Raw genomic sequence first — 23,985 nt, 5'->3', positions numbered from 1 at the left:
CTTCTTAAAGTGAACTGTAAATATGTACGTGTAACATGTTAGGTCTTTATGACCTTTGTACTGTTGCAAAAGATTTTTTTGTAGGTTTGCTGTAGAAAGATTGCTTAGCTATGTTAAGGGAAGGCAGTCACTTCTTGGTTTGGCTGGTGGTACCCGAGTATGAAGGTGATACGTGATAATACATGATGGAACTGTTTCGTGGAGCTTAGGTCGGGAAACAGGTAGGAGTTGGTATTACATTCTGCTGTGAGTCGCGCAGGCTGTGTCCTGCACATTAACAGGTTGGGCCTGTCCCGGGGTAGCAACTTCTTGTGCTTGCCATCCTCTCTGAAAATCTTAATAGACCTGACTCTTTCTGGCAGTTTCTCCTACTTGACCCATTAAATACATGAGTGTTTCTGCTACTCCTGTCAGTTTACCTTGGGGGAGCTTCCTTGTAATTTCTGAGAGAGCGCTGATCAGAGACTTTCTTACGGAAAGGACTTCCCACAAAGGTTTCTACAAAAACATAATCCACCTTGAGGAGCTTTCAGGAAAGCACAGGTGCTCGTGGGATGGCTGCCTGGGCTCCCCGTAGGTGGCTTAAGATAACTGTGCTTCAGGATCCGGAGCTTGGTGGCAGTTGTGCAACGTGGGTGGTATCTGGATACTGCCAGGCTTGAACACTTCTTTGTCCCCATGCCGTTTCGGAAAGCCCCGGGAGCCTGTGTGCTAGCCAGAGCGCTCAGAGCTCCAGGCTGCAAGGCTCCCTCCTGCAAAGCGAGGCATTTTACAGTCCTGCAAGCATTGGGGGTCTTCCAAGTTCCTGCCCACAGAGCTCAAATTCTCCCAGATGACTCCCAGGATCTCTGGTTCCAATGCAGAAAACATTGTTTTAGACTAGCAAACCTGTGCTTTGGCCTCTCCTACTCTCAAGCTTTAATCCAGTTACCATCACGTTCCTCGGATGAATTGGGGGTGCATTTTGTAGGCCGTGAACTGAGGCATAGGCAGTCTGTCACTTGCAAGGTTTGCACAAGTCATCTCTGGCAAAATAGAGATCTGAACCCGGGTACCACGTCCAAAGTTAGCACCCTGACCTCTCTATCATCCTACATCAGATCCCTGTTTACAGGACATGAACTTTCAAGAGTGCCGGTAGACGAAATGACAGATACTCCTGTCTATCTGCAGATAAAACTGGTGCCAGTTTTAAAAGTCATTAAATGAAAGCCTGGTTAAAATACAGTACGATTCAGTTTCAAAATGGGTTTGTGAAAATTGCACATATTACTCAGTAGATCTGCTCCTCTTGTTGCTTGGTGTCGGATCTGTTGACTTTTGTATCAAGAATACAGTTGTACTTCTTAGCCTTGCAAAGCCACAAACTTGACAGAGAATAAATGGATTCTGTTCTTCCTTGTGCTAGATATTTTACATTAAGCTCAGATGAGTTACCTGTGAATAGAGCTGCCCTTCTGTAATCATATCTGTAACCCTCAGCAAAAATAAATTTTGAAGTAGTAGGATTTTTTTTTTTTTTTAAGCTCTGCTTTCATGTTGCCTTTTTTGCATACGTCGTCACTTGAAACAATTCAAACCTTTCTTTCTTGGGGTATTGTATTTCTTTGCTTATTTTGTAAGAAGGAGATCCTGAAGGTGGTTTTAGTGGAATATTTGGTGAACGATACACTTAATATAAAAGAAAATACAGTGTCCTAGGTATTCCTGTAGCTCAGCAGGTAGTTAACTGCTCCTGCCTGCGTAAGTCTAATTGGTAGCTGTGCTTTTTAAACTTTGGTGCTGACAGGTGGAGAAGTGGAAGTAATAATGGAATACGGTGTGCAGGTAACGAACTCAGAAATGTCAAACGCTGACTGATGCGACTGGGTTCTGCGAATAAGGGTTGCCAGTACCTCATCTGAAACTCCTTAATTTTGCAGCTGGTATACCTCGCTCCGTGCTGAAGGACTGGCGCAAAGTAAAGAAGCTGAAGCAAACGGGAGAGTCCTTTTTGCAGGATGATTCTTGCTCTGAAATAGGACCAAATTTGCAAAAATGCAGAGAATGTAGGTTAATAAGAAGTAAGAAAGGAGAAGAACCAACTCACTCACCAGTATTTTGTAGATTTTACTACTTTCGGCGGTAAGTACAGCTATTTCCTGACAATGTGGAGTTTTAACTTTCAAAAATAATACTGACAAAGGGTTTGTGTGTTTGAAAGCTTGTCTGATTTTTCTGGCTCAGTCAGTCTGCCTGATAAAAGACACCGTCTAATTTAACAGTATTTACATTTGTATTTCTTCTTTTGTGGATTGACTTCATTGCTGTTTAAAGCTTTATAGCAAAGACATCAGAACAGCTGCCCAGTGTACCTTAGGCAAGCAGAAAATAATAGCACATCACCATTACACAGGTGCCTGACATTTGAAGTGGGATTTTCAAAAGGCAAGCTTCACTTATTCTGGACAAGTTGTATAACCGCAGAGTTGCACTAATTCGTAATTGTTCTTATGCCAGTGTATGGTGGGAATGCTGCTCACGGTTTTCTGGGAGTTTTCTGAGGACAGAGGAGTTGTGCTCTCCTTTCTCACATTTAATGGCCAATCAGGGAAAACTGACAAGTCGGGAAGAAAATTTCCCAAGATGCAACGTAGCGTACGTGGCACAGGCAGGACAGCTGTCGAGACAGAACAACAGGGCTTTAATTTGCACGTGGGCTGTGTTGTCAGTATATATCCAACTTGTTTCAGACAGGAAATTGTTCCCTCGATGGGGTTTAATTTTTTATAACAAAGCTTTAGTTACAAGACTTGGTAGTCCTACAGGATTCATTTCAAGGTTGGACTTGGACCTTCTGCATAAGAAGAATAATAATAAGCATAATGTGAGAATGTCGGAGTATTGGGGGTTTTCTCCTGTATAAAGGAGAGAATGTCAGTGGTAAAGTTTTGCCAACATTTCAAAACACAGTTACGGCATTTAGAAATTTGAATGTTTTGAATATATTGTGGAACATTTTACAGCAGTTTAATTATTTTTCATTGTATTCAGATAGTAGGGCTTGAATCGTAAATGAAGTTTGCACTACTGTTGGAAGTCATTGTTGTACCTGAAAATTCATTTCTTCTTGTTCATTAAATACACATCTGAGTATCAGTTTTGGTACTTAGTTCTGAATTCAGGACTATTTTAATGGCGTTGCTGTAAAATTCCTTAACTATTATAATAATCACATGTATAATGAGTTATCTTGTATTATGCAAGATGGAATAATTAATTGTTACTGCTTAAAAAGAGGCTAAATTGAGGCAGGGTTAGTGGAATGGTATTGGGTAGGGTAACAGGAAAGCCTTTAGTTATTTTAAAGGTCAGAAATCAGTGGATACAAAAACGTTATCGTGTATTAGTATTTGTTCTGCCTAGAAAGACTTAAATACAGTGTTCGAATGCCTGTTCTCTGAGTATGAGATCAGTAGGATAGAAAGATCTATAAAATATGAGTCAAACTGAGTGATTGCTGTCACAGACACTCTGCAAACTAAGGGTGAGGAACTTTGTGCCTGCCCCCCCAAGAGAATTTCCTGTCTGCAATTTTAAGCAGTAATAAATGTTACAGAGAGAGAATGACGAGTAAACTGAATGCAAAAAGTGCCTAAAAAGTTAGTTTTAGTTTTCATGCTTCCTTACTGTTCATTTTAAAACCATTTTTGGCAGTAGGATTTATTTTTAAATTAAAAAATATGGGAGGATGCTAAAGAAGGTAAAGAAAACTTACTTGTAAGACATAAGCAGTAAGGTAGATTAGCAAGTAAATTGTAAGTCGCAGAATATAATGATATATGCAGTTAAACTATCTGTTTTCATTTTTAGGTTATCTTTTAGTAAGAACGGAGTGGTTAGGATAGATGGTTTCTCCTCTCCCGATCAGTATGATGATGAAGCACTGAGTTTATGGACGCATGAAAACTATGAAGATGATGAACTGGACCTAGAAACTTCTAAATACATTCTAGATATCATAGGTGATAAATTTTGTCAGTTAGTAACATCTGAGAAAACAGCCATGTCCTGGGTGAAAAAAGACGGTAAGGAAATCTCAAATGCTCTCAAGTGTTCCGCAGTTTTACTCAAGTGTTTGCATGCATCATGACCCATTGCTTCCTTTCGAGCAGCTCACTTCACCGGCCGGTCACGTTGGATTTTCTGGCTAGTTTGTAAGAGGGTATGTCGGGAAGGGGCAGGGACCTTCCTCAGTAAGCCAGCCCATTTCCTCCTCCCTGCGCTGGTGGCTGTGCTGGGCCAGGGCCAGGCTGCTGTTGGGGTTGGAGCAGCATCAGTTCCCAGCTTGGCCTCCAGCTCTCTGGTCAGAGCGGCCAGCTCCAAGCCAAGGCCCACAGCGAGCCAGGTACCGACTCCTGCCAAGAGACATTGTGTTTCTGACGTGTCTCCTTCCCAAAACAGAGGAGAATAATGTGACAGCGTGGGCCCCGCAGAGCGTGTGCTGACACTGACGCCTCCTGCCCACCAAAGCCGCAGTTAGTCCGTCCTTCTGGTCCAGGGCAGGTGGGCACAGGCTTTAAACAGGCTGGTGGCTCTGCTAACTCCAGGCCATTCGAGGAGGAGGTGGGGCAGAAAGCAGAAGTACTAGCCAGGTCTCCGGGACAGGCACCTCCCTCCCCTCCTGCCAGCGTTAACCCATCCGACTGACCAGTTTGGCTGCCCTTGAGGTTAAACGTGTCCTGTAGGCAGGGAGCTGAAAAACCCAGCTCGCTTCATTGCATGGGGTTAAAAGTATTTCTTAAAGAAGTTGTTCTTTGTACTTGCAACCCGCTCATGTTGAGCAGGAATATCCTTTCTGTGTTACTTTAGTCTGTGTTTTTTGGATGCTTTAATTTCTTCATAGTGTATTGATACTGGCATTGGTGGGGGTGCTGTGTAGTGCAACTAAGGGGGTAGATGTTGATGGTCTGTTGATGAAGAATCACTTTCCTCCCCCCACGTCCAGTTGCGTCTGAGGGGGAAATGAGGAATGCTTCATCTATAAAGACCATTCATTCTGTGCTTTGCATTTAAATTTCAGTCCTTTTATTCTGCTTGTTTTGTATTTCAGCCAAAATTGCATGGAAGAGAGCAGTGAGAGGAGTCCGTGAGATGTGTGATGCATGTGAAGCCACATTATTTAACATTCATTGGGTCTGCCAAAAATGTGGATTTGTGGTCTGCCTAGATTGTTACAAGGCAAAGGAAAGAAAAAGTTCTAGAGGTCAGTTCTTTATGAACTAGAGTGTTGTATATGCTGTTTATTCTTATTTGTCGTAGAGCTGCTGGACTACTAGTGTACCTGCCTTTCTGTAAAGTATTAAATTAGTGCTTGTGTGTTTTGGTTTCCCTTAGATCTTTTTCACCTCCTTTTTTTGTCAGTAGATGTAGAATCAGTCATTCAGAAAGCAGCTGCTGGGGGGGGAGGGGGGCTGTTTTAGGTCCTTGTCTGCTTTTCAGTCTTTTTGTATGGATCGTCTTGGATTGCTTGTGCCTTGCCCCTCAAGGTTGAATCTTGTTCTTCAGCTGTTAAGACTTGCCTTGATTTGAGCGCTTTCTGGAGTCCTCCCTTCAGAAGTACATGGTTTGTCTTACTGACTTAACAGCCTGCTATTTTTTTAATAATAATAAAGCGAGATGGAGAAAAATACTTCACGTAGTATTTAAAATGAGTGTTAATGGAGGTTTCGCAATCCAGCAGCCTACACACATACTCGGTTTAATCCAATTCCAGTGCTTTAATGGCAATGTCTAGTTTAGTCTGTAGTGAAGTATAACAGGACTGACTTGCAAGCCTGTGATTTCTGAGTGACCCGGCCTGGTCGCAGCTGAAGGAGGGAATGGCTTGGAAGACGGATCTGGTCATTCAGCCCTCGGCTGTGCCATCGGTGCTCAGGCTGCTTGCTGGAAAGGGCTGCCTTCCCCTGGGTGGCAGGCACTGTGCCCTGGCACAGCCCTGCGGTCAGACACCGTGCCAGGAACTGATTCAAGTATAAAGCTGCTTTGAAAAGCATTTCCATGTTTGTCATAGCAGCATAATGTCACAGATGTGTGAAATGTTAGTAAAATAAAGTTTAACTGTTCGATGGCAAATCTTTAATAAATGGAGAGACTCATCCGCTTTGTCCTTGGCTTGCAGCGAGAGCCTCCGACACTTGGTTATAGAATGTTCCCAGAGACTTCCATCAAAGCCCGCAGTTTCTAGGGAACTAATGTCGGTGTTTTCCAACACTGAGAATAGTCGTTAATGCTTTAATGCTGGAGGCTGCTTCAGCAGCTCTTAACTGGCTGAAGTCTGTGTGTGTGCATGTGTGTGCATCCATCTGACGTGGCTTGGGATATACGCCGAACATTATTTACCCTAGTGGGAACGTACAGTCAGAGGCTTTTTATAGTGCGCATGTTAACCAGACAGGAAAATTTTAGTAAAATGTCTTCAAAGCTTAAAAAAGCAGTATACAGAAGCAGGCTTCTTTTCAGTCTTCTAGCAGGGAAGACTTTCTCCTTACTGTTCATCACAACGTTACAAGCAAAAGCCAGAAGTTCAACAGTTGCCCTCTCTGGGGCTTTATTTCTAATGATGCTTTAGGATTCGTGTGAACTATCTCTCTCCTTTGGCACACTCTTAGAAAAGTTCAGAACCACCCACCCATCTCTATATAATAGCACTTTATATTACACCGTTTTTCCTGGAACCGGTAGTTGTTTTTACAGTTGCTAAATGTAACGGAGAATACACTGGTTTCCCCCCTGCTTCAGCAGGAACATTAGAGGTTTAAATATTCCATATTCAGATATTTATCAATGACTTCTCTCATTGCTTTACTACATGAATGAATGAATGTGCATCCATTGTTACCTTCAGACCGTTCGTGGCACCATCAAGTGGAATGCCATGTTATGGCATTTCAGTGATAAAATACTTCAAGTAGATATATGCTGGTTTAAACGTTTCTTGATTTGATTTATGTTCGTGTCCAGTTATATATTTCAATGTTTTAGGTGTTACAAAAACTACAAAATAGCTAACAAATCTAATACTGTGCAAGAAAATGCTGCTTTAAATGTGCCGAATGCTTCCTTTAGTGTACTCTCCTTAGTTTACGTTGCTAGAGCTGAGCAAACTAGCAAAAAGATTTGAAGAGTCTCTTAAAACTAGCAGTTCAGTGGATACGATACAAGACTAGGGGTTGAGACAGAAACTGCATTCGTATCTCTGCCCCAGAATCACGTAGCAGATCGGTGACCAGTTGCTTGGCCAGACATTTTTCGCTCTCGTTCTTCCTCTGTCTTGTCTTTCCACTGTATATTTTTCTGGCAGGGACATTCTTCCTGAAACTTTGTAGAAAGCCTCTTTCTCCTACCGGTTAGGCCTTCTCTGCTGCCACAAACGATTTTCAACCAGTACATACAGACTTGTGGTTTCATGGTTGCTTTAATCTGACATAAATCCATGATGCAACTTCCCTCTCCTTTGTGCCACCAGTAACATGGGGGCAGCTGCGTGGTAGGCCAAATCAGAGAATTGATTCAGTTAAAAATTCATCTTTTTGGCTTGTTTGGCCCTCTCTGGTTGAAGACAGTGCTTTTGGTTGGAGTGTGGATTGTGTCAAATTAAATTGATCATACGACCACAGCCTGATTGTGTCTCTTCTCCGTGTTAGAATTCATCAAGGGCATCTCACTGCCTCAGTTGCAACTGTACAGGATTTCGGCTTATGCTAAATTGGCAAACCTCTAAATGTAATAAAGGGAATATACTTTGAAACTTGGAGGTTATTGGCAAGGGTTTGTGTTACAGATGCTGCTATTTCGGATTTCAGTGTTGTTAAAGCTCTTTATTCTTTTCCTTATTGTGAAAAGTTGCTGTTGTATGCAAATCTTTGTCATGCAGGATACTAGGACGGAAGACTTGCAGTATGTGTAGAAAACCGTTTCTAAAGAAAACAAATCTGAAAAATGTTAGTTAGCTGCTCGGTGTAAGTGAAGTAAAACAATTGTTAATGTTATTTTGCAGATAAGGAGCTATATGCCTGGATGAAGTGTGTGAAGGGACAGCCTCACGATCACAAACACCTGATGCCAACACAGATTATTCCAGGCTCTGGTAAGACCTGCGAACAAGCAGGATGTGTTTTTTCCCAGGTCTTTCTGTGATGAGAGGCCAGAGTTGTTTCTTGAAACGTCTCATTTTCTATTTAAAAACCTGCAAACTCTGTCAAATCATTGCAGGAAGGCAAGTGATTCTGGGCAGTTAAGAGCAAGGGGCACAGATGATGAGGAGAGAAAGAGGAGTATGCTGACAGGGGTCTGAAGGGGTTTCAGGGACAGGCAGTGAAGAAATTCAGGGTGTCTTTTGTGACTGTTTTGTACCTTTTCAGAGCAGAATAAAACAGCCAGAATGTACTTAAATCTGACCGTAGCTGAAGAGTAACCCAGCAAAAGTCAGAATTTTTCTTACAACCAAACAAGTTTTATAAAGAAGTGTGGGTAGGTGTGGTGGTTGTTGCTAGCGCAACTTGTGATCTCTGGCAGTATTGATGCAGTGCAGAGACTGGAAAACTCAAATGTGCCTTTAAACCTGTTAAGCAAATTCCCAAGTTATTTTAAGCTGGAAATACAAATCCACTCATTATGTTATGGCTTGTTGCATGTTAGTTCAGGTAGAAATTAAGGTTGGTTAGATTCCATAAAAAATTCAAATTGTGACATTCCCCAGCACAGGTTCCAGACTGAAACTGGTTTTAATTTTAAATTGTGAAGTGAACCACTCATCTGGAAATGGCGTAGTGAAGACTGCCTACGTAACCTCGGTTTTGTTCTTCTGTGCATGCCCATTACCAAACAGCCTTAAATTACATGATCACATACTAATTTTTTTGTCAAGATGTGGCTCACTTCAGTCTGTAGTTTGACGGTTTTATTAAAGGAAGTAATGATGCACCAGTTGAACAATGAGGAGTAAATAATGAATGGCTGCCTTGCTTGTTTTGTGCCATGCAATGGGAATGCAGAGTAAAGGTTAGATTATTCAGAAGAGTAGTATGCAATTATTTAATTAAAGACATGTCTCTTTCTACACAAGCTTTAAGGTAAACTGAACAGTCGTTTTATAGTATATTTGAGTGTTAAATTAGCATTTTTAATAGTTTAAATTTTGAAAAGGTTTGGAGATGGCATTTTAGCATCACAGTGCGTGTATTGTAAAGAGGGTCACAAAATGATTGAGAGCTGCTGATGGTTTTCTTCTTAATTGTCTTCTAGTGTTGACAGATCTTCTAGATGCTATGCACAATATTAGAGAAAAATTTGAAATTAAATCCCATTGTCAGTGTACCAGCAAGCAGAGCACGCAAGCCGGCAAGCTCCCTGCAATGAATGGTGTGTCTCAGGTGAGTCCAAAGTGGATGTGTACATGGCAGTTTGTTCAGATGTTCGGATTCTTGTGGATTTTTATGTCTGAATAGTACCGGTTGCATTTTAATTTGCCTATTTGATGGTTAAATGCTAGCTTTGTCTTTAAAATACGTTAAAGCAAAGTTATATATTTAAAAATAAATTTGTTCTTTACAGGTTTTGCAGAATGTCCTTAACCACAGTAATAAAATTTCTCTGTGCATGCCTGAGTCTCAACAGCAGAATACTCCTCAAAAGTCCGAGGCAAATGGTAATACAAGTCCAAGGAGCGATGTAAGCACAGACAGCAAGTTAACACCACCTGAATCCCAGTCACCGCTGCATTGGTTAGCTGATCTTGCAGAGCAGAAAGCCAGAGAAGAAAAGAAAGGTATATGTTTGAAGTTGTCGTATCGTGTCCGTGACTTTGGGGGCACCAGTGATACATAGTTGAAATAATAATAGGAAAAATTGACACAGTTTTCTGTTCAGCAAAAAGCAAAGCTGATGTTCTTTTCCCCCTTAGTTTTAATCTTGAAACTGCAATGCCTTCTCCTGGTGGCATCAGAATCTGTTAGCAGAAGAGCCACTAGTGGAATGCATGTGTAATGTGGCAGTATTTCCAGCTACAGCATCTCTCATTTGTGACAGGTACTCACTCAGCTGCATGTCTGAGATGCTGAGGAAGGCCTTTTCATGGTCACACTGTTTGACTGCATTTTGAAGGATCTAGTTCATCCTCTGGTGTGTTTTCAGGTGAATAAAGCACTAGTGCTACAGTATATTACGACCACTATAACATGCAGGATGCCAGTGCTGTTCCTATGTCCGCATCGTGATACAACAGTGTAAACTCCCAATGATTATTGTTGTTTTAGAGAACAAAGAATGTCCGTCTGGAAAACATTCAAAGGAAGAGAAAGACCAGGATAATTTGGAGTCCCAAAACTGTAAAAGCTCCCCTCCTGCGTCCCAGAACAACGAGCAGGGCTCAACCTTACGAGATTTATTAACTACAACAGCAGGCAAACTGCGTCTAGGTTCTACAGATGCTGGTATTGCTTTTGCTCCAGTTTACTCTACAGGAACAGCAGTAAGTGTTTACAAGATGCACTGGTTTTTATATCAGGATTTGAAAATCTCTATAATTTGTAAAATGTCCAGGAAGTTAGATAAAGCCTTATCCTGACAAAGCAAAGGAAGATTCCAATATATTGAGTTTTATAACAACTGTGTGTTTCTAACTTTTTCCATGTAAGAATGCATGTGGTTTTCTACAAAGGAAGTAGATAACTGCAAGCTTCTAATTGGTAATGAAAGGTTGTCATTCTGCTGCAAAAGGAATTGCATTGACTTTATTTGCTTTTACGTTGTTTAAGCATATATTTGTTTGTTTTCTAATAGAGTGGCAAGAGTGGAAGGACTATGCCAAACATTCTTGACGACATAATTGCTTCAGTAGTAGAAAACAAGATTCCACCAAATAAAGCACCAAAGATAAATGTAAAATCTGAAATAAAAGATGAGCCAAAGGATGACAGGAAATGTATTCAGGATGACTGCAGTAAACTGTACAGTGATATTCAGTATTCGTGGATCTGTGATAAGCATGTTTTGTGGCTCAGAGACCATAAAAACAACAACAACTGGAAGCTCTTCAAAGAGTGCTGGAAACAAGGAAGGGTAGGTATTGAGCTGTTCAATCTATGAAGTGACCTCAGTATGAACTCTGGGAGAGTTGTGTTAAAGGACAAATTTGCCTCATTCCGTGTTGGAAAATATGGTGTTAGCAGTGGGCAAAAGCTTGTCAGGCATAGCCCGCATATGAACCTTGTGTAGTTTAAACTTCAGTTTACTGCTAATAATAAATAAGAAATCACTGTTACGGGGATGCACGTTCCAAAAAGATGTGTGTATGGCATCGTGGGTATGGTTGCTGTTGGAGGAAGTGTTAACAGCTCAGTAGGGCCAAGGTCTTCAGTGTGTGTTTCTGATGCATTTGTACTCCAGTTTAATTGAAGGAAGGAGGTGTACTTCTGAAAGGATAAATACTGATTTTTTTTTTTTTTTTTTTTTTAAATTTTATTTTATTTTTTACAGCCTGTTTTAGTGTCTGGTATGCATAAGAAAATGAACTTTAGCCTGTGGAAAGCTGAGTCAATTAGTCTAGATTTTGGAAACCAGCAAGCTGATATCTTGAATTGCAAAGACAGTATTATTTCAAACACCAATGTCAAGGAGTTCTGGGATGGTTTTGAAGATGTTTCAAGTACGTTACTTTAAATGTATTATTCCATTGATTCTGAACACGGTCAATGTTAGAAGCTGCAGTTTAAAATATTCTTTATGAGGCTTTGAAGAAACTTTAATTTAAAAAGAAGGCTCTAGGCAATCTGTTTCCAGAGAATGTGATGGAAACTTGCATTCCGTACCTTTGCAAAATTAAAGGTACACTAATACACTGGTCAGGTCTGACTGAGGAATCAAACAAATGGTCATTGTTCCTCAGCTAGTTGAGTTTGTTTTATATCCTCCTTGAGTCTCAAAATTGATTATCTCCTGTTTTATGGATGAAATCTTTATACATGTTTTAGTTGAATAAAGTAAAACATCTACAGTGTGTTAGTTTTTAGTAATTTCTATGTTACTTGCAGAACGACAGAAAATAAAAAATGGGGAAACAGCTCTACTAAAATTGAAGGATTGGCCTTCTGGTGAAGATTTCAAGGCTATGATGCCAGCAAGGTATTTGAGTTTGATATTAGATATTCTTCAGTCAATCTGCATGTTGGGTTTTTTTTCTCTGTGTAATGACACAAATTCAATTACATTCTTCTTCTTTTCTCCTCCAGATATGAGGACTTACTAAAAAGTTTACCCTTGCCTGAATATTGTAGTCCAGAAGGAAAACTAAACTTGGCTTCTCATCTGCCAGGATTTTTTGTCCGTCCAGATTTGGGACCCAGACTATGCAGTGCATATGGTGAGCATGCCCTAGAAGTGTAGCAATTACCTCTTCCCTTACAAGTGTAGAGTATCACACATTATAATGCTTCATAGAAAGCTGAGCTTGCTTGGAGGGTAATTGTTCACTGAGTGTGGGAGAAATACTTGACTGACTTGCATATTAACAGTACAGGCACCTCGGGCATGAGAGTTTATTTGCTTCTGCATTTCTTGCCATCTCTTCTTGTGCTGCTGAAGCATATAAATGGTTAGCTGCTTTTACACAAAGAGAGATCCTGTCTTCAGTAATGCCATATGACAGAATACTTTATGAAGAAGTATTGCATTCGTAATTCTGGTCATAAATAAATCTCAGCATTTTTCTCATAATTTGTATTTGTATTCTATGCTGTACACTCAAAAACCTGTTTAGAAAAGGTTATTTCTCTCTGAGCTTTTCCAGCTGCTCCTTCTTTTGCAAACAAATTTATTCAATTCTGTTCTACAAATTGTTGTAATAGGACAAGAAATGAGTTGTAATTTGTAGCATGATGGCTTTGATTTAAAAACTTCTCCAAATGTCCTTTGAAATAAACATATTAACGATAGTGATCAAGGCATGGGTCTGAAGAACTGAATCATTAATGACACTTTCATGTAGTACTGCTGCGAGGCTTAGTGTTCCGAAACGTGCTTTTGACTTAAGCGTGTATGTTTTCACCTCTCGGAACTAAAATTTTCCTCTTCGCTTGGGGATTTCTATTGGTTTTAAGACCTTGGCTTATAGCCAGGCATAAAAACGACACATTGGATTTGATAACCTTGTGTATTCATTGCACTTATATTCTGCCCTAAACAACCTAAAAGGTTAAAAGATTGGGAAGGAACATAGTGGTCAGGAAAAGTCTTTGATTATTCTGCTGAAATGTGTTTTGTTCTGATACAGCTGCTAGGTAGGGGCAGTTACCTGACCTAAGAGATACCCCAAGGTCTTTGTTAAAAAGTAACATTTTCTTGTTTAGCAAGCGCAGCAAAAGCACGTTTGTACTTTGTGTATCTCAGTATTTTCACGTTAAAGCCTGCGTGTACATAAAACACTTTTCTGTGATGCTTGGTGTACTTTCAGAAATTTCTTCTCAGTTAGCTGTTGCAAGTTTCTGTTTGAAGGTGAATATGCAATACAACAAACCTTAATTTTATCTTCTAACGTAGGTGTGGCTGCTACTAAAGACCATGATATAGGAACCACAAATCTCCATATCGAAGTTTCTGATGTCGTGAACATCCTTGTTTATGTTGGCATAGCGAAAGGAAATGGAGTACTTTCCAAGTCAGGTAAAGGGAAGCTTATTGCAAGAGGTGTAGATGGGCTGAATGATCTGCCACTTCTAAAAAGTTGACACTGGTCTTTGAAGCAAATGGAAGATGTCCATAAGTACTTGCTTAAACTTGGGAGATTCTTTGTTTCAAGAATTTGCACCCACAGTAATTCTGCGTAAAATACACTGCAGTTCATGAATGACGAAATGGTATTTCAGACTCTTTTCACTTTTTTTTGCCATTACCTATAATTGATGTATCATTCCTGTGCTGGGTTTGGCAGAGTTAATGAAAGTGCAGGATGAAGGATTTTCTCTGGAAGCTGTGGTAGTTCTAACAATTATGTCAGGATGATGTATTTGCCAAACCTTCTGTTTATTCTGCTCCCTCTGGATGCACTGTGTTTGCTCTATTGAATTTGGACTGTAATGTAATTTTTCAGCACCGGAGAGCTTATATTGGTGTATGTTAGTCCTCTGTATGAGGTTTATTGCTTATGTGAAACAGTCTTTAAATCACTGAAATAGTTCTGTTTCTTTCCCCTTATTCTTTGGTCCTCTTGTTCCATAAGCAGCAAATGTAGATTTTGGGTGTGACTAATAGAGCCGCAGAAGGTTTGCTATTTCTTATTTGCTTTGTTTTCACTTGGGTATGAACTGAGTTAACAACAGCAGAACTTCAGCATATTGGGAGAGCTCTAGCTTCTTGACTGGCTGCTGCAGAACAGCACACAAAACACTGCTTTTGCTAATTGCAGCAAAACACCTTTATAATCTTTCAATTTTTTTTGGTGCCAGCCCTGCTTTTTTATTTCAGGTAGGAGAATGTGTTCTGTCAAATTCAAGAGATGTAAAACAGTTTAAAAATTAAACGTTATTTTTAAGGTATTTATGGCATTCGTGTTCTAGTAACTAGTTACAAACATTGAACAAGAGAATTGCCTGAGGGCTTCTGTTGTATTCACGAAACTTTTATCTGCTCAGTCTCACACAAGAAATTTGAAAAGAAGGTGTTTAGTTTCAGTTTTTCCGCTGTCTCACTTGTAAAAAATGTCTTTGTTGAATCTTAGGAGTTTTGAAGAAGTTTGAAGAGGAAGATTTGGATGACCTTCTAAGGAAGCGGTTGAAAGATTCAAGTGAATTACCTGGTGCTTTATGGCACATTTATGCTGGCAAAGATGCTGACAAGATAAGGGAGTTTCTGCAAAAGGTTAGATTTATGATAGATACTTTATAAATGTAATCTAAGTAACTGGTAAATCAAAGAGGGCTGGCAAAACCCACAAACCTCACGCCTATGCTTAGGGAAGGCGGGGAAGCAAAATTCTTTCCTCTGTGGCACATAAAATAAACTATAATTGACCTGCTACATCAGTCAGCAAAATACGTAACGTGATACATACTCACCTCTTAAGAGTTACAGGTAGCCTGCAAACTGAGCGCTCAGGAGTGCATGGAGATTTATTCTTACCCTCCTCAAATATAAAGGATAAGTTTATTTTTTTAGTATTAGCATTTGTAGGATAATGTTCGTCTGTCACAGATCCATTCTTGGATTATCAGATACTGAAATTTTTGTGAATTGTCCCATGCAGAAAACCCCGACCTTGCAACCCAGCAGCCACGGATCTTTGTAAGGGCTCTGTGTCACATCAGTTAGCTCAAAGAACGTGCCTTGGCTCTTAGTGAGGGTGAAAGCGGTGGGGGATAATGTACCCAAGGGCAGCAAACTTCTTCAGCATTAGCTGTGGTGCAGCTCTTCCTTCGGCAGCATGTGATGAACAAGTTAGAGCCCCATCAGAACCTTTCAGGTCATTACTTACCACAGAAGGATGAATATCCACCGCTGGGCCATTGATAGTCAACAATGGCATTAAATTTAGAGATACTGTCTTGGAAGCAGTTTTCTGTGCCCTGTCTTTAGCATGTTTTCATATTCTAGAAGGCAGTCTTGACAGATGACATAGAAATACCAAAATATCACTCAAGTAGTTGCTTGAGGAAAAGAATTCTTCACTGTCTTCTACTGTGGGGAAGAAAAGTATGAGATGAGTTTTAACTGGCTAAACCAAAGGGGTCCATAAACAGGCTGGAGGCCAAGGTCTCTACTGCGAGCAGGAAGAGCCTAAGAAATTCAGCAGTAAAGATTCTCTTGGACAATAAGGCAGTGTTTCAGTCCCAGGGCAGCTGTCCTCTGGTGACTCAAACGTTTGCTCTTTGGCAGCCTGAACTGTGGGGGAAAATGAGCACTAGTAAACAAAATACAGCTAATTCCAGGAGATTATGAATTATACAGTGAGGCTTTTCTGTTCGTTGAAAAAGTAGATGCTCATGAAGTAGACGGTGGCTCTTCAGTTTGGAAAAGAGAGTTGTGAACCAAGTCACGAATGCAAGGGAATAGGTGGACAATGAGTATTACTCAGTGTTTCTTCTTTCAGAGCAATTAAGGGATATTGCAAAACTCTTTGAGCAGCAGGTTTAAAAGAGAAGCACTTAAGACGCTATGTAATAAAGTTTGTCGTTTGCTGCCACAGCTTGCCGTGGTATCCAAAATGAATTGTGTAGCGCCTTGTATTTTTGGTGTGGTGGTATTTTTGAAATACAGACTTGGGGATTAATTGGTTACTAGACCTTGGGACCACTCTGCCTGCTGATAAGAGATAAAATCTCAGTATCTCGTTTAATACAGAAGAAAGGTGATAATACACAAGAACAGTTTCAAGCTCTGCATCACATAATTAAGTATATTTAATATCAATATGAATAAAAATCTTTTGTTTTTAATGAGATAATTGTCTTCCAAGTCATGACAGATGGATTTGATATGTGTTTTTTATCTTTAGTCACTATGATTCATTAATTTGCAATTGATTAAGGGTAGTATTTGTTCCCCTGTGGTTAACTTGATGAGAAATGGTTGTTGCAGTTAAGTCTGCCACTGTCAGGAAGTATGTTTTTTTATGTTTCGTCATTTTTTCCCAATTCTGTGGTGGGATGGTAGGAAAATAACTTCTTACCACAGAGTGGTTGAGATTGGAAGGGGACCTCTTGAGGTCCTTTTGTCTAGCCTAGAGTTTGTCCAACCTAGAGCAGGTTGCCTGGGAGCGTATGACCCTTAGTTTTTATCTGCTGCTTTTTTCCTGAGCGGAGGTTGTGGTGTTGCGTGTCTGTGTCAAAACTGAAGGTTGTAAGCTTGAGGAATTGGCAGCATAGGAACTCTTGAGGTCAGATTTTATTGTCTTGATGAAAGAAGTCACACAGAGAGCACGTTGCTTATTAATAGATGATTGTGCCGAGTTTTTTAAAGCTCTAAATTTTGCAGTGGGAGTTCTGCAGATGTCTTCAGTTCAGTGGGACTTCCCAGTTCCTTCAAGGTTCTTTTGAATATCTAACTAAAATTCTCGTTTGGGTATTGGGAGCACAGTAGTCTTGCTTCTTAAGTTAGGTGTACTTGCAATTTATGAGCAAAAAGTTCAGCTGCTTTTGAAAGTGACTTGGGATCTTTTCTGTACTTACAGATAGCAAAAGAGCAAGGCTTAGAAGTTTTACCAGAGCATGATCCAATACGTGATCAGAGTTGGTATGTGAACAAAAAACTTCGCCAAAGACTTCTTGAAGAATACGGAGTAAAAACCTGTACGGTTATTCAGTTTCTTGGTGATGCTATTATTCTACCAGCAGGAGCACTTCATCAGGTAATGTACATCTGTTTAAAGACACACAGGATTAAATAACATAAATACAATAAAATAACTTTTTTCAAAGACATAACTACATCTTTACTCCAGTTAGATTTTATTTTCTTAGTGGTAGCTATTAGTGTGTAGGAATGTATAATAAGGTCCATCTGCTTGTACAGATGACTAGCCAGTACTAACATGCAGCAACTCGAATGCTTGAAATAAAGCTGTTCCTTTTTTCCTTTGAAATGAAAATGAGCAGACTATTATTAACCACTTTTTTCCCACTTTTCATTTCATTAGCACATTTCTAAATAAACTTGTGTTAGTCATGGCAAAGTCAGGTTAGTTGGGGGTTTTTTTCTTCTAAACGAAAAGTTAACCTAACCCCAGAGAGGCAGGGAGAGCAACCCAAGCAGATAAAAATACCTGAATGTCAGGTGTCATTGGTTTTGTCTTCAGCGGTAGGAGAATTGTAGAGACAGTTTGGGTGTAACAGGATTTGGAGGTGGTTTTCCCGTTCCACGTTAAGTTCCTTTTCACACAGAAGGTAGTTGCCAGGAGTCACCATTGTCCCTTCAGCAGTTTTCCTTACCATCAGAAAGAGCGATATTGCCTTTGCAGCAGCTGGGCTGATTTAATTCTTAGCTGTGTAAGAAGAAGTACTGCCAGTGGGGCAGTTCTGGAGAAACAGTATGACTTTGCATGGCAAGCTTCAGTCCTTTCCTAGCACATAGGGGTTGTTGCTTTATTTTGTTTGGTGTTTTGGGTGGGGTTTTTTTTCCCCCTCACAGTCTGCAAACTGCTTCTCCTTGGTGAAAGCACAATTGTTTAGACATGATTTTTGGGCAGTTCCAGATTTCTTTCTTTCTTTCTTCACTCCATGAACCTTTTCCTGTTTCAACAGGAAATGGCGCCTGCTTTTTTGCTGTCTTGCCAGCTGTCAAGCACCACTAATTAGGTAGCTGACTATCAAGGCATGAGGAGCATCCCTGCCCTGCAGTAGGGGTTGTAAACCATCTTGCTGTTAAAGATTTATCCCTGATCTCCACCCGGGTTCAAGCGAGGTCAGGCCTTTCTGAAGAAGGTGCTGTTTGGTTTCTGATCTGCAGATCAGCTTCCAGCCGCCGCCGCCTCTTCTGGGCAGAGAAGCAGCCATGGCTTACCATGTCACCGTGAGCAGGGCAGTAGGGTTTTCTCTGGGGAAAAAAATGACTGCGTTGTAGTGATGACAGCCAGCAGGCAGATTTGGGACATAACACCTATGTCAGTTCCTGGGGTGTTGAAAGCAACAGGTACCTTACCCAGGCGAGACTCCTTTGCCATCCAGTGAGTCTGTAGATGGGTTTCACGTGGTGGTATGCTAACCCTGGATGATCTGTGTGCATTTGTTTTCTGGCAAAAGACAGTGGGGGGGGGGGGGGGGAGGAACAACCCAGGTGATCAAATCTTGGGTTGTTGGAGGTTGCCTTTCCCTGTACCATGGCTGCAGGGCTTGATGTTGCTTCACAAAGGTGAGGAACGTCTGGCGTTGATGCTATTCTTAGCTCCTGCTAGGCTAAAGCAGTTAGGAGTCCCAGAGTTGGTAAGATTTGCATTGCATCCTCCACTAACCTTACTCTGATCTCTTGAAACAAGGGAGATATCCCAGATACAAGAGTGAAAAGGGAACCCACAGAAAATAACAAACATGCTTGGAAATCTGTTTTATGTAGTGTGTGGCATTATATAAAGGCATAGAGAATATAAAACATGAAGTAGTGGGACTGTTGCAGGCTTGCCTGCGGTTCATAGGTTTAAGGACCAAAAAGAAGACCACTCTTATCTTTATCTCCTTGGCTTTAAACTCCAGATTGCTTTTGAAGTGGTAATGTTCTAGCTTCTGGCACCAAGGAGTTAATAACATGGTGTTTTTAAACCTTAGTGGGTGAAGCTGAGAACCTTTTCATCTTCAGTAAGAAGTTCCTATGAATCTGCCACGTAGGAGGAAATGAAAGCGTCATGTTCTTTCATGTACATGTATAGTACTCTATATAGATGTGCATAAATACTGACCTTAGGGATCAGCACCGACACTTCATGTATACAAAGCGCATTTAAACACTTAAAAATAAGTCTGAACAAGAACACATACCAGGTTAAGTTTACATGTTAAGTCTTTCAGATTTACATGCACATCATGAATCTTTAATGATTAAAACTGGATGAGAGTTGATACTAAATTTGGTGATAAATTAACATTTTTATTTTTATTTGCTCGTCAGTGATGTTGTGGAGGAGAGGAAATTAGGCCGGGGGTTGGAGTTAGGGAGCCTGGCTGCCTGTGGTCACCGCGTAGCGTAGCTCAGACACTTCCACCCTGGAGCCAGTTAGGATTGTTGTCGCACCACTGCTTCTGACGTGCTGGTCTAGAATTTTACTGCTCTAACGTGGAGGAGGTTGTGTGTGTGTATGCTATATATATATCCTGGGGTTTTTTTCCAGCTTCTATGGATTCATGTCTAGCTTTTAAAGTAACTTGTTGTTAGCATTTTATGGTAGCATAAAGCATTCCTCTTGCTTCCCAGGTTTCCCCCTCCTCCCTGTGTACTTGCAGACGGCAGTCACATCCCCCTTGTGATCATTTCAGCAGGCAAAGTCAAACTGTTCAGTGCTGGGGTGGGAGGGAGAGGGAGAGCCTCTCCTGGGAGCTGTGACAGTCGGAGTAGCCCTGCCAGTACCTCTCCTGGAGGGAATTGCTCTCTCGGGGCGGGGGGGAGAACCAGAAATAGGTACAGTGTTGGACCCCTCTCCTCTGCAGAGGCTTCCCTGAATGTGCTGTACTGTAGGATTCTGTCTCCTTCCTTCTTGGCCGTGCGAGTAGGGGAGCTCAGAAGTGTCGCCTGCTTTGCTAATGTCTGGCCCTGGTTCTCTCTCTGGCACTTGTAACAGCGAGCCCTCAGCTCTCCTTGGAAACTTCCCCAGCTAAAAAAAAGGGGGGGGTTACTGTTCTTTTGAATGATTCGCTCTTTCTGCTGCTCCGCCCTGGGTCATCCTGTATCGCAGTCGTCCTCTAGGGATGCCCTCCCTGGTTTTAATTTGGTGACTCCAAATTTGTAAAATATTTCAGCAGTAAATTAAAAGCTGGAAGTACTTGAGTCGTTGATTGAAATGTGTTGTTCAGGCTGCGTGCAAAACTTGTTCATAGTAGAGCAGGTTATTATAATGGTTTTTTAATAGTGGTATTATCTTGATTTAACAGCAGGATTATATATTTCAAAATAACATGCTGGAGGTAACGTGACATCCTGGCGATGTTACGATAAGGCTGTAGGATGAAGGTCTGGGAGTTGCGTATGTGCAGCTGCTGGGCTGAGCGCTGGCCCCGGAGCCGAGCCGTGCAGGAAATGGCTGATCCTTGGCGTAAGGACGGGAGGGAGACAGCTGCGTGGCCAGGAGCCGCGGCCGTGGCCGGCCCTTTCCTCCCTGCCTGCTCACCTTTCCCACCCCGGCCCGGGTCCGAGGCTTTTCCGACGCTCCACCCGTCTCCCGGGCCCCACTGGAAAACCTCTGCTCTGCGTGGGCTGGGGGCGAAGCCGTTCTCTCGCTTCAGCTGGAACTGGCGCAGTCGTGGGAGTGCTGTGGTCCTCGCCCCACGAAGCTCAGGGGAATTGTTGCTAAACATACTTATTTGTGTGTGTCATTATATATCAGCTTGTATGATACATATTATAAACAGAACTGCCTATGGGCTGTCGGCAGGGCATTCCCATGTGAAGTACCCGACCGGCCGGGTACCATCTGTTTTCCCCCCAAAGACTTGCAGATGGGTAAGGCATCTTCCTGGAAGGGAAGGAGGTTTAAGGCACAGCAGAATGAAAGATCTAAGGGCAACAAATACTGCCCATTCTGCAATGGAGGGAGAGGGGATCAGTAAAATCTTGTCTCAGTGAGGAGAAAGTGAGAGTGGTGTGGGATTTGCCTGGGGTGGAAAGGAAAACAAGGGCAGGTAGAGACTTGAAACAGGTGAGAAGCCTGCGAGGGAAGAGGGGGGCTGGAGCCGGCGGCCCGGCTTGGCAGCGCAGAGGCGTTTCAGCCGAAGCTCTAGGAAATTCCCTGAGCGCTGGTGGGAGCCTCGCAGTGGCACTTCTGCAGCCGTTCCCGTGCTCCTGGCTTTCTGCCGCTTGCAAACTGTGTGGCATCAACAAACTCTCTTTGTCTCCAGAATGGTTTTTCTTTCGATTAATCCGCAGGAGCGAACGGCACCGCACTGTCCTTGATTCCGAGGCTGCAGAAACCCCGTGTGCAACACTAGTGTTGAGCTAGGGGTTAGCCTCTGGGATTTCACCTGCAAAAGGGCGAGCTAAGCTTATCAAGTCAGACTTGGGCAGTGTTTTTGAAGAAGCAAATAATTTTTAAATTTAAGCGCTCAACTGTGTGGGCCCCAAAGGTTTTTTGACTGTCAGGTAATCACACTGGAAATTTTAGAGCATGCATTAAAAGAACTCTAGATTTTGCTAGGCAGACCTTCATCAGTACGGAGCAGGGTGGGAGTTGTTTGCCAGGGTGGCAGAGGCGCTCCCTCCTCGCCTCCCCAGGCTTTGGTAAGTTTGCAGAATTGACGTTGCACAGCTTGACGAGCAGTTAGAATATGGGGAAACGAGGTTTTTGACATGCGGAAGAAACAGTATAATTTCTAAGAGTTTAGGGGTGAAAACCTGATGCTGTATGTTTCTGAAGAGGACGAACCGGAGTTGGTAGTCAGGTCACAACTAGGAAGCGTTTTTTCCTTTCCCCTGTCCTCCAGGTACGACCGGGGTGGCAGGAGATGGTGTCCATTTCTCCCAGTAGTTACCTCTTATCAGTAAGAAGTGTTTAGAGAAAAAATAAAGTGCGCTTCCCCTGCCCACCCCCCGAACCTGCCCCTTTGTTCATGGCTTTTTTCTTTTAAGTATTTCCACGGGCAGTTACTTTTCAGCGAACGTGGCAAGTTGTGCCTGGCAGAGTGTGGGCGCAGGCTTCCGGCATGTCTGCGTGGCCCGAGGAGCCGGGTCGAGCGGGGCAAGGCTGCTGCGGAGTTGGCCTGCGGTGCCGGCGCCCGCGCGGTGGTCTGGAAACGGCTGCGCAGCAGCAGCGCCCATGCAGCTGGTGGAAGGGTGGGATGACAGAGCGGAGGATGCTGAATTCGTGCCGGAGCCGGCTACAGGAAGGAGTGCCGGAGCACAGGCAGACGTGCGTTGTTCAAAGTGTACCTTTTGCCAGAAGCTAACTTAGATAAGTCGAATACGCTTAATTGCTCTCTACTTAAAACGTATAAAGACGCCCTTTAGTCTGATAAGCCTGTGGTTTCAGACATCTCAAGGCCCACTCTTTTCTCAGGTATCTCTGCCAAAGAATAACCCCAAAAATACTAATTATCAGTCTCTTCTTCTTGTTATTTCGGATAGGTGCAAAATTTTCACAGCTGCGTTCAAGTAACCGAAGACTTTGTGTCTCCAGAACATCTTGTACAGTCATTTCACTTAACGCAGGAGCTGAGGCTGTCAAAGGAAGAAATCAATTATGATGATAAACTGCAGGTAGGAAATGAATTCTGCTCTGGAAGCTGTTGCGAAGGCAGGGCGTGCTCAGGCTCATCGAAATGCGGAGCGGTGCGTGGAGCTACTTCCTCGCTGCTGTTCACACAGAATAACAATGAGCAGCCGCGTGAATGCCAGGGCTGCGCGTGTCTCTCCCTCGAGTTGCTGGGTTTGTTTATTTCGTGTTACGTTTTAAAACGTCTAAAAAGATGTCTCCTTTTGCGCTGGCTTGATGTAGCCTTCCTCCTTTTTCCCATCCGCTAGGCTTAGGGCTCAGTCCTAACGACGGTTACTTGGAAGAGTTCCTTAGTCGTAGGCCTTACTAAAACGTGTCTGCTGTTCTTGCAGGTTAAAAATATCTTGTATCATGCAGTTAAAGAAATGGTGAGAGCTTTGAAGATTCATGAAGGTGAAATGGAAGACATGGATGAAAACTAGGCACGCTCTGCTTTTTTGCGTTAACATCAAGTGGAGGTTATTTTTTCTGATATCTGAACGGTATGCACACTAACGTAAGCTTCACAAACCATCAGTGCCAAGAAAACGTAGTCATCGTATTTACTTGTTAATGACACTGCAACGGTAGAGCTTCATATCACAGCCACTGTGATTACATGTTAGACTTGCAACCAATTGAGCAGCGTTCCGCTGTCCTGTATTATAATGTACATGGAGTTTGTGAAATGTCAAAGATTTAAGATGATGTATTTATTTTTGGAAAAAAAAAACACAAAATTCTATGCTATATTGTTGATCAAATGTAAATGTGACTTGTACAGTTTGCTAAAATAATTCAGATATTTTTCACTACATTGAGACAGTTACTGTGAGAGTAGGACACAAACACCAGCTATTGCCTGCATTTGGGATCTTGCTGAGTCCGCACAGCAGTCATGTCATAATCTGAAAATTACTGCCAAATAATTGTAAACTTTGTAAAATATAAAGTATATAAAGTAGATATTAAATACAGACACTTCAGTATTTTATTGAAGCTATTCAGTGTACAATTAAACGTTTTCAAAAGGTGTAATTTATTTAAAAATTGTCTCATTTTGGTAAAAT

At 41.9% G+C, this 23,985-nt stretch overlaps 1 protein-coding gene across 3 annotated transcripts in view; it reads left to right on the top strand.

Moving 5' to 3' along the window:
* JMJD1C (jumonji domain containing 1C) overlaps positions 1-23,985 on the top strand; it is a 168,566-nt gene extending 144,581 nt beyond the window's left edge. For all 3 annotated transcript variants that reach the window (XM_075717424.1, XM_075717423.1, XM_075717421.1), the window contains 16 exons: positions 1,923-2,124; positions 3,853-4,067; positions 5,093-5,245; positions 8,039-8,128; positions 9,286-9,413; positions 9,595-9,808; positions 10,296-10,510; positions 10,822-11,100; positions 11,518-11,686; positions 12,072-12,162; positions 12,270-12,400; positions 13,576-13,698; positions 14,753-14,892; positions 17,201-17,377; positions 22,789-22,920; positions 23,269-23,985. In XM_075717424.1, the coding sequence (XP_075573539.1) occupies positions 1,923-2,124; positions 3,853-4,067; positions 5,093-5,245; positions 8,039-8,128; positions 9,286-9,413; positions 9,595-9,808; positions 10,296-10,510; positions 10,822-11,100; positions 11,518-11,686; positions 12,072-12,162; positions 12,270-12,400; positions 13,576-13,698; positions 14,753-14,892; positions 17,201-17,377; positions 22,789-22,920; positions 23,269-23,358 (2,549 nt within the window). In that variant the 3' untranslated portion in view covers positions 23,359-23,985. The remainder of the gene's footprint in view (positions 1-1,922; positions 2,125-3,852; positions 4,068-5,092; positions 5,246-8,038; positions 8,129-9,285; positions 9,414-9,594; positions 9,809-10,295; positions 10,511-10,821; positions 11,101-11,517; positions 11,687-12,071; positions 12,163-12,269; positions 12,401-13,575; positions 13,699-14,752; positions 14,893-17,200; positions 17,378-22,788; positions 22,921-23,268) is intronic.

This window comes from Pelecanus crispus, chromosome 10 (assembly GCF_030463565.1).
Source record: "Pelecanus crispus isolate bPelCri1 chromosome 10, bPelCri1.pri, whole genome shotgun sequence".
Classification (NCBI taxonomy): Eukaryota; Metazoa; Chordata; class Aves; order Pelecaniformes; family Pelecanidae; genus Pelecanus; species Pelecanus crispus.
The sequence above is the reverse complement of the archived record's forward strand: the minus strand, read 5'-3'. Positions and strand labels throughout refer to the sequence as shown.